Genomic DNA, 11963 nt, shown 5'->3' on the forward strand with positions numbered 1-11963 from the left:
TGTTTAAATGTGGTATTACATTCAAGGTTTTGATTATTTGTAATGTGTAATTTTGGTGTACCCGCTTAATAATTAAATATCAGCCTAGAAAATGCAGACCTGAGATATTCTAAGATTATACACGCAACTAGTTATGACCATGCTCTAGAAAAAAATAAAAATAAATTCCCATGCAAGATTTGAAGAGCAGAGACTCACCAGGCGTATGAAGCCGAATCCTCGATCTCTGTTGATGAAAACCTCATTTGCCTCGCCATATTTGGAGAAAAGCTTCTTGAAATCTTCCTCCGTCATATCTGATGGGAGATTACCAACAAACAGTCTGCACCGCTGAGTGAATGTTTTCTCCCCCGGTCTCCTGAAGTTCTTGAGGTCTAAAGCCATCTCCTGAGGCGCAGTGTTTGCAGAACTAGAGTCCCGCGGTGATGGAGCTGCTGCCTCCATCTTTTCGCTAGGATCTGGGGAAGATTCCGCGCTGCGATTCACATTCTGCGGCTGTGGGGATGTAGCATTGTTTTGAATATTCACCTGTTTAAGATTACGGTTTGCCATTGCGCTGCAGCCTTAACTACACAACACTGGCTCGGTTTTTAGTTTATTTTAATCGAAATAGAGACGTTGTATTATGGTCTAATTTATTTTAGTTTTTTAGTTTTTTTTTTACTGTTATTGTAACCTACACTTAACTGAACTTAAAAGAAGACGACTCCAGTGCTGCTGCTGCATCTTCTTCTTCTGATTTTTAATGGCTGTTGGAAAACAACTTTTTAATGTGCATTACCGCCACCTTCTGAAATGGAGTTCTTCTTCTTCTTCTAATTCTTCTGCTGCGTCCCAATTCGCCTACTTATACTACGCCCTAAAAGTACTCTTTTTGTGAAGAAAAAGTACATACTTTTGAGTGTGTAGCAAAAGAGTAGGCAACCCAGTCAGCAAATTTCCTTTGGCACAGATGTGGTCCAGATAAACAGCTGAGCTGTGGCCCAGATATGGCCCACATCTCCTTTGCCAGAACTGAACCAAAGGAGTAACATAACTCCACCAAGCATGAGCCAAATGATACAATTTCATGTGGCCCATATGTGAGCCTTGTATGCAATTTTAGTATGGTTGTTGTTCTGTTAAAATCTAACGGCCCCTATGTGGCCCACATGCAGCTGACAGTATGTAAAAGTATTATTAATTCAAAGGTAAATGAAACACTCAACAACAAATGTACTCAAAACAATTTACTTTTGAAGTGTTTAAATAATTACAGCAAAACGGTTGTACTTACAGTAGTATTCAGTTGAAAACATTTCATAGAAATAAATATAATTACAGCAACACAGTTGAATTTAATAATTACAGTAGTATTCAATTGAAAACATTTCATACAAATAAATATAATTACAACACAGTGGAATTTAATAATTACAGTAGTATTCAATTGAAAACATTTCATACAAATAAATATAATTACAGCAACACAGTTGAATTTAATAATTGCAGTAGTATTCAATTGAAAACATTTCATACAAATAAATATTACAACACAGTTGAATTTAATAATTACAGTAGTAGCCTATTCAATTGATAACATTTCATAAAAATAAATATAATTACACAACACTTGTACTTAATTTAAGTAGAATTCAGTTGAAAACATTTAAGAAGAAATATTATAATATAAATAACATTCAAAGAGTCAAACACCAAAATTCATGTTTTAAAGCATGTATTAATGTTGTGTTCAACTAGTCTAATGAGAGTAATACAAATAAAGTCACAGTAACTTGGTAAAGAGAACTTTAAAGAGAAATTGGCAAAGTTAAAGAAAACTTGAAAGGTAAAGAGTTGATAAGTGTGTTGATGTGCAGGGAAGTCTCTAATGAGGGTCCGCAATGTGTTGTTGGGCCTCGCATTTCTTCAATCGCTCCCCCCACCCTCCCCCGTTTTTTCCCAGTATATTTTCAAAAGGAATTGAAAATTGTATTTTTCAATATGCGGGCCATAATAATACAATAATTCCTTATGACAAATTATTTAGATTTTATATACATCTAAATAATTTATATACATCAAAAAAAATAAAAAAAATATTATATATATATATATATATATATACACACACACACACACACACACACACACACTCACCTAAAGGATTATTAGGAACACCTGTTCAATTTCTCATTAATGCAATTTTCTAATCAACCAATCACATGGCAGTTGCTTCAATGCATTTAGGGGTGTGGTCAATTTTGAGCGTGGCATGGTTGTTGGTGCCAGACGGGCCGGTCTGAGTATTTCACAATTTGCTCATTTACTGGGATTTTCACGTACAACCATTTCTAGGGTTTACAAAGAATGGTGTGAAAAGGTAAAAACATCCAGTATGCGGCAGTCCTGTGGGCGAAAATGCCTTGTTGATGCTAGAGGTCAGAGGAGAATGGGCCGACTGATTCAAGCTGATAGAAGAGCAACTTTGACTGAAATAACCACTCGTTACAACCGAGGTATGCAGCAAAGCATTTGTGAAGCCACAACACGCACAACCTTGAGGCGGATGGGCTACAACAGCAGAAGACCCCACCGGGTACCACTCATCTCCACTACAAATAGGAAAAAGAGGCTACAATTTGCACGAGCTCACCAAAATTGGACAGTTGAAGACTGGAAAAATGTTGCCTGGTCTGATGAGTCTCGATTTCTGTTGAGACATTCAGATGGTAGAGTCAGAATTTGGCGTAAACAGAATGAGAACATGGATCCATCATGCCTTGTTACCACTGTGCAGGCTGGTGGTGGTGGTGTAATGGTGTGGGGGATGTTTTCTTGGCACACTTTAGGCCCCTTAGTGCCAATTGGGCATCGTTTAAATGCCACGGCCTACCTGAGCATTGTTTCTGACCATGTCCATCCCTTTATGACCACCATGTACCCATCCTCTGATGGTTACTTCCAGCAGGATAATGCACCATGTCACAAAGCTCGAATCATTTCAAATTGGTTTCTTGAACATGACAATGAGTTCACTGTACTAAAATGGCCCCCACAGTCACCAGATCTCAACCCAATAGAGCATCTTTGGGATGTGGTGGAACGGGAGCTTCGTGCCCTGGATGTGCATCCCACAAATCTCCATCAACTGCAAGATGCTATCCTATCAATATGGGCCAACATTTCTAAAGAATGCTTTCAGCACCTTGTTGAATCAATGCCACGTAGAATTAAGGCAGTTCTGAAGGCGAAAGGGGGTCAAACACAGTATTAGTATGGTGATCCTAATCCTTTAGGTGAGTGTATATTATATATATATATATATATATTATTATTATTAGGGGTTCAAGCACGAAGTGCTGAAACCCTATTGTAATTGTACTGATTTTTATTATTAGGGGTTCAAGCACGAAGTGCTGAAACCCTATTGTAATTGTACTGATTTTTATTATTAGGGGTTCAAGCACGAAGTGCTGAAACCCTATTGTAATTGTAAGGATTTTTAGGGGTTCAAGCACGAAGTGCTGAAACCCTATTGTAATTGTACTGATTTTTATTATTAGGGGTTCAAGCACGAAGTGCTGAAACCCTATTGTAATTGTACTGATTTTTATTATTAGGGGTTCAAGCACGAAGTGCTGAAACCCTATTGTAATTGTAAGGATTTTTATTATTATTATTTTTCTTCTGCCGTAAAACGCATCGTGCAGCCCAAACCGTAAGTGCTAGAGACTTGAAACTTTGCCATATGGTAGTACAAAAATCGAGGAGAGGTTATCAAAATATGAGCCAGATTGGCCAATAGGTGGCGCTACAGTGCAAAAACCAAAAAAATGGCATATTTTTGCTTAAATCTCACCAACCCTTTGTCACAGACTCAAGTGTCTTATATCATTGGAATCCTTGGCTCAAGCCGAACAAAAAAGGCCTCAAGGATTTCCTTTCCGGTATGCAAATTTTCCGCCATTTTGGATTTTGTCCAAAACCTACTTTTGCGAACTAGTCCTAGGTTTTTTGTCCGATCGGAACCAAACAAGTGCAGAAATGTTCTCTGGAGTCTGAATATCAATAATTATTAAAAAAAAGTTTAAATTTTGATTCACGGTCGCTAAGGGGCGCCAAAACGTTCGAAGGAGGCGGAGCTAGTTTTACTAAAATGGCTATAACTCCAGAAGTAAATGAGTTATCTTCACCAAACTTGGTACACATGTGTAAGAGGTCAATCTAAGGTCACAGTAAAGAAATCGCGGTGATTAGCCACATGGTGGCGCTATAACATTAAAAAAACATAAAACAGGCTATAACCACCTGACCGTTTGTCCGATTGACTTGAAAATTGGTATGCAGTGTCTTGGTCCAAGGTGCCATGTATGTCTATGAGGACATTGGTGTATCTCGAAAAACATGGCCGCCATCGGCCAATGAAGTTTGAGCACCTATTAGACAAGGTTAACGGAGGCCAATCAGAACGAAACTCAGTGGGCATGTTCGGCTCAAGCCCCTAGAGGTCTGTAAGAATTTTGAAAGAAATCGGCCACTAGTTGGCGCTAACGAGTTTAATGGCTCTGTAATCACGTGGTGTTACACTTATTGTCACAAAATGCATATCATTTGATAGATCTGCTCATGCTGAACAACTTTGCCTCAAGAACTATTGCTGTCAATCAAACCGTTCATTAAATATTCGTAATTATGTTAAAAACCTACTTTTGCGAACTAGTCCCTGGTTTTTCGCCCGATCGGAACCAGACCAGTCTAGGACAATTCTCTGGACACTCTAGATCAATAATTATCAAAAAAAAGTTGAACTTTTGCATTTGGATGGCTGTAATAGGGTCATTTATAAAATGGGCGCGGCAAAATAAATAAAAAAACCTATAAATCATAAATGAAAACTCAGAACTTCACAAAAATTGGTGAACATGTGTGAAATAACATCATTAACAAGCATGCCAAATTGTATGGAGATCGGACCAAAGGTGGCGCTATAACTGTTAAAAAGCTTTAAAACCATATATTTCCTATGGTCTTTTTCATCTATTATGTCAGTAGTTACATGCTTGCTAGATAAATCTTAATAACTTTTGATGCTTTTATGCTTAAAGGCCTTAAAGGCCTTAATTGCTTGAACCCCGATAAATGCTGCTTGCAGCTTTAATTAGGGGTTCAAGCACGAAGTGCTGAAACCCTATTGTAATTGTACTGATTTTTATTATTAGGGGTTCAAGCATGAAATGCTGAAACCCTATTGTAATTGTGCTGATTTTTATTATTATTATTATTATTCTGCCGTAAAACGCATCGTGCAGCCTAAACCGTAAGTGCTAGAGACTTGAAACTTGGCCAGAAGGTAGTACAAAAATCGAGGAGAGGTTCAGAGAATATGAGCTAGATTGGCCAATAGGTGGCGCTACAGTGCAAAAAACAAAAAAATTGCATATTTTTGCTTAAATCTCATCAACCCTTTGTCACAGACTCAAGTGTCTTATATCTTTGGAATCCTTGGGTCAAGCCGAACAAAAAAGGCCTCAAGGATTTCATTTCCGGTATGCAAATTTTTCCTCCATTTTGGATTTAGTCCAAAACCTACTTTTGCGAACTAGTCCCTGGTTTTTCGCCCGATCGGAACCAAACCAGTGCAGAAATATTCACAGGAGTCTGAAGATCAATAATTATCGAAAAAAATGTAAAATTTCGATCCACGGTTGCTAAGGGGTATCAAAACGTTCGCAGGAGGCGGAGCTAATTATACGAAAATGGCTATAACTCGTGAACGAAATGAGATATTTTCACCAAACTCGGTACACATATGTATGAGCTCAAGTTGAGGTCACAGTAAAAAAATCGCGGTGATTGGCCTCATGGTGGCGCTATAATATGAAAAAAACATAAAACAGGCTATAACCACCTGACCGTTAGTCCGATTGACTTGAAAATTGGTATGCAGTGTCTTGGTCCAAGGTGCCATGTATGTCTATGAGGACATTGGTGTATCTCAAAAAACATGGCCGCTATCGGCCAATGAAGTTTGAGCACCTATTAGACAAGGTTAACGGAGGCCGATCGGAACAAAACTCAGTGGGCATGTTCGGCTCAAGCCCCTAGAGGTCTGTAAGAATTTTGAAAGAAATCGGCCACTAGTTGGCGCTAACGAGTTTTGTGGCTCTGTAATCACGTGGTGTTACACTTATCGTCACAAAATGCATATCATATGATAGATCTGCTCATGCTGAACAACTTTGCCTCTAGAACCATTGCTGTCAATCAAACAGTTCATTAAATATTCATGAATATGTTAAAAACCTACTTTTGCGAACTAGTCCTAGGTTTTTCGCCCGATCGGAACCAGACCAGTCTAGGACAATTCTCTGGACTCTCTAGATCAATAATTATCAAAAAAAAGTTGAACTTTTGCATTTGGATTGCTGTAATAGGGTCATTTATAAAATGGGCGTGGCAAAATGCAATCAAAAGCCTATAAATCCTAAACAAAAACTCAGAACTTCACAAAAATTGGTGAGCATATGTGACATACCATCATTAACAAGCATGAAAAATTTTATGGAGATCGGACGATAGGTGGCGCTATAACTGTTAAAAAGCTTTAAAATCATATATTTCCTATGGTAAACTGCCTGTATTGGCTGTAAATGGTCTTTTCCATCTCTGATCATATAATTTTCATATCATAATGTTCAAAACTAGTGCAATACAATTCTCTGGACTCACTAGATCAATAATTGTCAGAAAAAGTTGAACTACTTCATTTGGATAGCTATAATAGGTTCACTTCAAAATCTGGCCTTTACCAAGTGTCCCCGAAAGCCTATATCTCTTTAATCAATGCTCAGACCTTCTTAAAAACAAGTCAGAACGTGTGAAATATCACCCTGAACAAGCATGAAAATTTTCAGACAGATCGGACAAAATTTGCCTCTATAACAGTTAAAAAGGTGAAAATGATATGAATTAATGGCATGTTAAGCCAATAAGTGGTATTTTACTGCCCCCTGCTGTTTAAAATAGTCATTTTCTCATATTGGTATTGGTAACAGCCATGGTAAATCATGATAAATGATGGTGTGTGTGTGTGTGTGTGTGTGTGTGTGTGTGTGTGTGTGTGTGTGTGTGTGTGTGTGTGTGTGTGTGTGTGTGGTACAAATATAACAAAGGTTTTATTTTCCAACATGAAAACAAACATAACAGAGTGCTAGTGCACAAACAATAACCGACAATGATAATGGATGAGAGGGGAACTTAAATACACAGATCAAGACAAGGACAACAGGTGACGGTTATGATGATGAGGAGCAGGTGATGATGAGGAGGGTGATGAGGAGCAGGTGCAGGTGATGACGACAGATGGTGAATGTGATGAAGACAGAAGGTGAATGTGATGAAGGTGAATGTGACACCAATATCACTGAAACATTTGTGTGTGTGTGTGTGTGTGTGTGTAGCATTATTGTGTGTAGCATATGTAGCAAGTATGCATTATTGAGTTAACATGGAAACACTGGTTTGCTTTAGTGCAGAAAACTGGTCAAAATCATGAGGTTTAAAGTGAAAGTGAGCCAATAAGTGGTCTTCTACTGCCCTCTGCTGGCCATTCTACTTATTAATTAAATTTTTCCACATGTGCTTGCATTTATACTTGAATACACACTAAAAATCACTTATATAGCAATAACTATTATAACACAATCATATTTTGTCAGTGTTAATCACTTTATTTGCACTGACACTTCAAATAATTGCTAGTAATGTGGTAAATCATGGTTAACTATGCTGTGTGTGTGTGTGTGGGTGTGTGTGTGTGTGTGTGGGTGTGTGTGTGTGTGTGTGTGTGTGTGTGGGTGTGTGTGTGTGTGTGTGTGTAAGCATGCATTGAGTTAACATGGATAAACTGGTTTGCTTTAGTGCAGAAAACTGGTTTAAAGTGAAAGTGAGCCAATAAGTGGTCTTCTACTGCCCTCTGCTGGCCATTCTACTTATTAATGAAATATTTCAACATGTGCTTGCATTCATACTTGAATACACACTAAAAAAATCACTTATATAGCAATAACTATTATAACACAATCATATTTTGTCAGTGTTAATCACTTTATTTGCACTGACACTTCAAATAATTGCTAGTAATGTGATAAATCAGGCTAGAAACATGGTAAATCAAAGTAAATAATACTAGATTGTCGTTTATCTCCTGGTAAATAATACTAGAACGTGGTATATCATGGTAAATCATGGTTAACTATGTATGTGTGTGTGTGTGTGTGTGTGTGTGTGTGTGTGTGTGTGTGTGTGTGTGTGTGTGTGTAAGCATGCATTGAGTTAACATGGAAAAACTGGTTTGCTTTAGTGCAGAAAACTGGTTTAAAGTGAAAGTGAGCCAATAAGTGGTCTTCTAGTGCCCTCTGCTGGCCATTCTACTTAATAATGAAATATTTTACATGTGCTTTTGCATTCATACTTGGACACACACTAAAAATCACGTATATAACTAACTATTATAACACAATAATATTTTGTCAGTGTTCATCACCTCATTTGCACTGACACTTCACATAATTGCTAGTAATGTGGTTAATCATGCTAGAAACATTGTAAATCATAGTAAATAATACTGAAATGAGGTGTATCAAGGTAAATCATGCTAGAATCCTAATAAATCATTCTGGAACATGGTATATGATAGTAAATCATGCTAGAATCATATTAAATAATTCTAGAATGTGGCAAATCGTTGTGGGAGGAGCCTATTTTACTCAAATGGCTATAACTCAAGAACTAAATGAGATATCTTCACCAAACTCAGTACACATGTGTATGGGTTCAATTTGAGGTCACAGTAAACAATTTTATGGAGATCGGACCATAGGTGGCGCTATAACTGTTAAAAAGCTTTAAAACCATATATATCCCATGGCAAATTGCCTGTATTGGCTGTAAATGGTCTTTTCCATCTATTATGTCAGTGGTTACATGCTTGCTAAATAAATCTTAATAACTTTTGATGCTTTTGTGCTTAAATGCCTTAAAGGCCTTAACTGCTTGAACCCCGATAAATGCTGCTTGCAGCTTTAATTATTATTATTTTTCTTCTCCGCTAAAACGCATCGTGCAGCCCAAACCGTAAGAGCTGGAGCTTTGAAACTTTGCCAGATGGTAGTACAAAAATCGAGGAGAGGTTATCAAATTATGAGCCCGATTGGCCCATAGGTGGCGCTATAGCAACCAAAAGCGCGAAACTGCTCATAACTCCTAGACCGTAAGTCATAGACTCAAGTGTCTTATATCATTGGAAAGCTGGACGCCTGATGAACAAAACGTATATCTCCGATTTTATTTCCGCCATGATAGATTTTCCGCCATTTTGAATTATGTTGAAAACCTACTTTTACGAACTAGTCCCTGGTTTTTCGCCCGATCGGAACCAAACCAGTGCAGAATTGTTCTCTGGTGTCTGAAGATCAATAATTATCGAAAAAATGTTGAAATTTCGATTCACGGTCGCTAGGGGGTGCAAAATTAACGTTGTGGGAGGAGCTTATTTTACTAAAATGGCTATAACTCAAGAAGTAATTCAGTAAACTTCACCAAACTTGGTACACATGTGTAGGAGGTCAATCTGAGGTCACAGTAAAAAAATTGCGTCGATTGGCCACATGGTGGCGCTATAAAACAAAAAAAACTTATAGACGCCTGACCGTTAGTCCGATTGACTTGAAATTTGGTACGCAGTGTCTTGGCCCAAGGGGCCATGTATGTCTAAAAGGACATTGGCGTAACTCAAAAAACATGGCCGCCATTGGCCAATGAAGTTTGAGCAACTATTAGACAAGGTTAACGGAGGCCGATCGGAACGAAACTCGATGGGCATGTTCGACTCATGGCCCAATAGGTCTGTAAGAATTTTGAAAGAAATCGGACACTAGTTGGCGCTAACGAGTTTTATGGCTCTGTAATCACGTGGTGTTACACTTATTGTCACAAAATGCATATCATTTGATAGATCTGCTCATGCTGAACAACTTTGCCTCAAGAACCATTGCTGTCAATCAAACCGTTCATTAAATATTCACGAATATGTCTAAAACCTACTTTTGCGAACTAGTCCTAGGTTTTTTGCCCGATCGGAACCAGACCAGTCTAGGACAATTCTCTGGACTCTCTAGATCAACAATTATCAAAAAAAAGTTTAACTTTTGCATTTGGATGGCTGTAATAGGGTCATTTATAAAATGGGCGTGGCAAAATACACTCAAAAGCCTATAAATCCTAAATGAAAACTCAGAACTTCACAAAAATTGGTGAGAATATGTGACATAACATCCTTAACAAGCATGCAAAATTTCATGGAGATCGGTCCATAGGTGGCGCTATAACTGTTAAAAAGCTTTAAAACCATAGATTTCCTATGGTACATTGTATGTATTGGCTGTAAATGGTATTTTCCATCTATTATTTCAGTGGTTACATGCTTGCTAAATAAAACTTAATAACTTTTGATGCTTTTGTGCTTAAAGGCCTTAACTGCTTGAACCCCGATAAATGCTGCTTGCAGCTTTAATTATTATTATTATTTTCCCCTAAAACGCATCGTACAGCCCAAACCGTAAGTGCTAGAGACTTGAAACTTTGCCAGATGGTAGTACAAAAATCGAGGAGAGGTTATCAAAATATGAGCCAGATTGGCCAATAGGTGGCGCTACAGTGCAAAAACCAAAAAAATGGCATATTTTTGCTTAAATCTCACCAACCCTTTGTCTCAGACTCAAGTGTCTTATATCATTGGAATCCTTGGCTCAAGCCGAACAAAAAAGGCCTCAAGGATTTCCTTTCCGGTATGCAAATTTTCCGCCATTTTGGATTTTGTCCAAAACCTACTTTTGCGAACTAGTCCTAGGTTTTTTGTCCGATCGGAACCAAACCAGTGCAGAAATGTTCTCTGGAGTCTGAATATAAATAATTATTAAAAAAAAGTTTAAATTTCGATTCACGGTCGCTAAGGGGCGCCAAAACGTTCGAAGGAGGCGGAGCTAGTTTTACTAAAATGGCTATAACTCCAGAAGTAAATGAGTTATCTTCACCAAACTTGGTACACATGTGTAAGAGGTCAATCTAAGGTCACAGTAAAGAAATCGCGGTGATTGGCCACATGGTGGCGCTATAACATGACAAAAACATAAAACAGGCTATAACCACCTGACCGTTTGTCCGATTGACTTGAAAATTGGTATGCAGTGTCTTGGTCCAAGGTGCCATGTATGTCTATGAGGACATTGGTGTATCTCGAAAAACATGGCCGCCATCGGCCAATGAAGTTTGAGCACCTATTAGACAAGGTTAACGGAGGCCAATCAGAACGAAACTCAGTGGACATGTTCGGCTCAAGCCCCTAGAGGTCTGTAAGAATTTTGAAAGAAATCGGCCACTAGTTGGCGCTAACGAGTTTAATGGCTCTGTAATCACGTGGTGTTACACTTATCGTCACAAAATGCATATCATTTGATAGATCTGCTCATGCTGAACAACTTTGCCTCAAGAACTATTGCTGTCAATCAAACCGTTCATTAAATATTTGTAATTATGTTAAAAACCTACTTTTGCGAACTAGTCCTAGGTTTTTCGCCCGATCGGAACCAAACAAGTCTAGGACAATTCTATGGACTCTCTAGATAAATAATTATCAAAAAAAAGTTGAACTTTAGCATTTTTCGCATGGGTATATTGGGTAATAAAGAAAATGGGCGTGGCACAATGCACTCAAAAGCCTATAAATCCTAAACGAAAACTCAGAACTTCACAAAAATTGGTGAGCATATGTGCCATAACATTGTAAACAAGCGTGCAAAGTTTCATGGAGATCGGACAATAGGTGGCGCTATAACTGTTAAAAAGCTTGCCTGTATTGGCTGTAAATGGACTTTTCCATCTATTATTTCAGTGGTTAAAAGCTTTCTAAATAAATCTTAATG

General features: G+C 38.0%; 1 protein-coding gene across 1 annotated transcript in view; it reads right to left on the reverse strand.

Moving 5' to 3' along the window:
* pspc1 (paraspeckle component 1) overlaps positions 1–790 on the reverse strand; it is a 118473-nt gene extending 117683 nt beyond the window's left edge. The window contains exon 1 of the mRNA XM_084389960.1: positions 199–790. Coding sequence (XP_084246086.1) covers positions 199–552 — 354 coding nt within the window. The 5' untranslated portion in view covers positions 553–790. The remainder of the gene's footprint in view (positions 1–198) is intronic.
* Between the last annotated feature and the right edge of the window lie 11173 nt (positions 791–11963).

This window comes from Rutilus rutilus (assembly GCF_951802725.1).
Source record: "Rutilus rutilus genome assembly, chromosome: 2".
NCBI classification, from domain to species: domain Eukaryota; kingdom Metazoa; phylum Chordata; class Actinopteri; order Cypriniformes; family Leuciscidae; genus Rutilus; species Rutilus rutilus.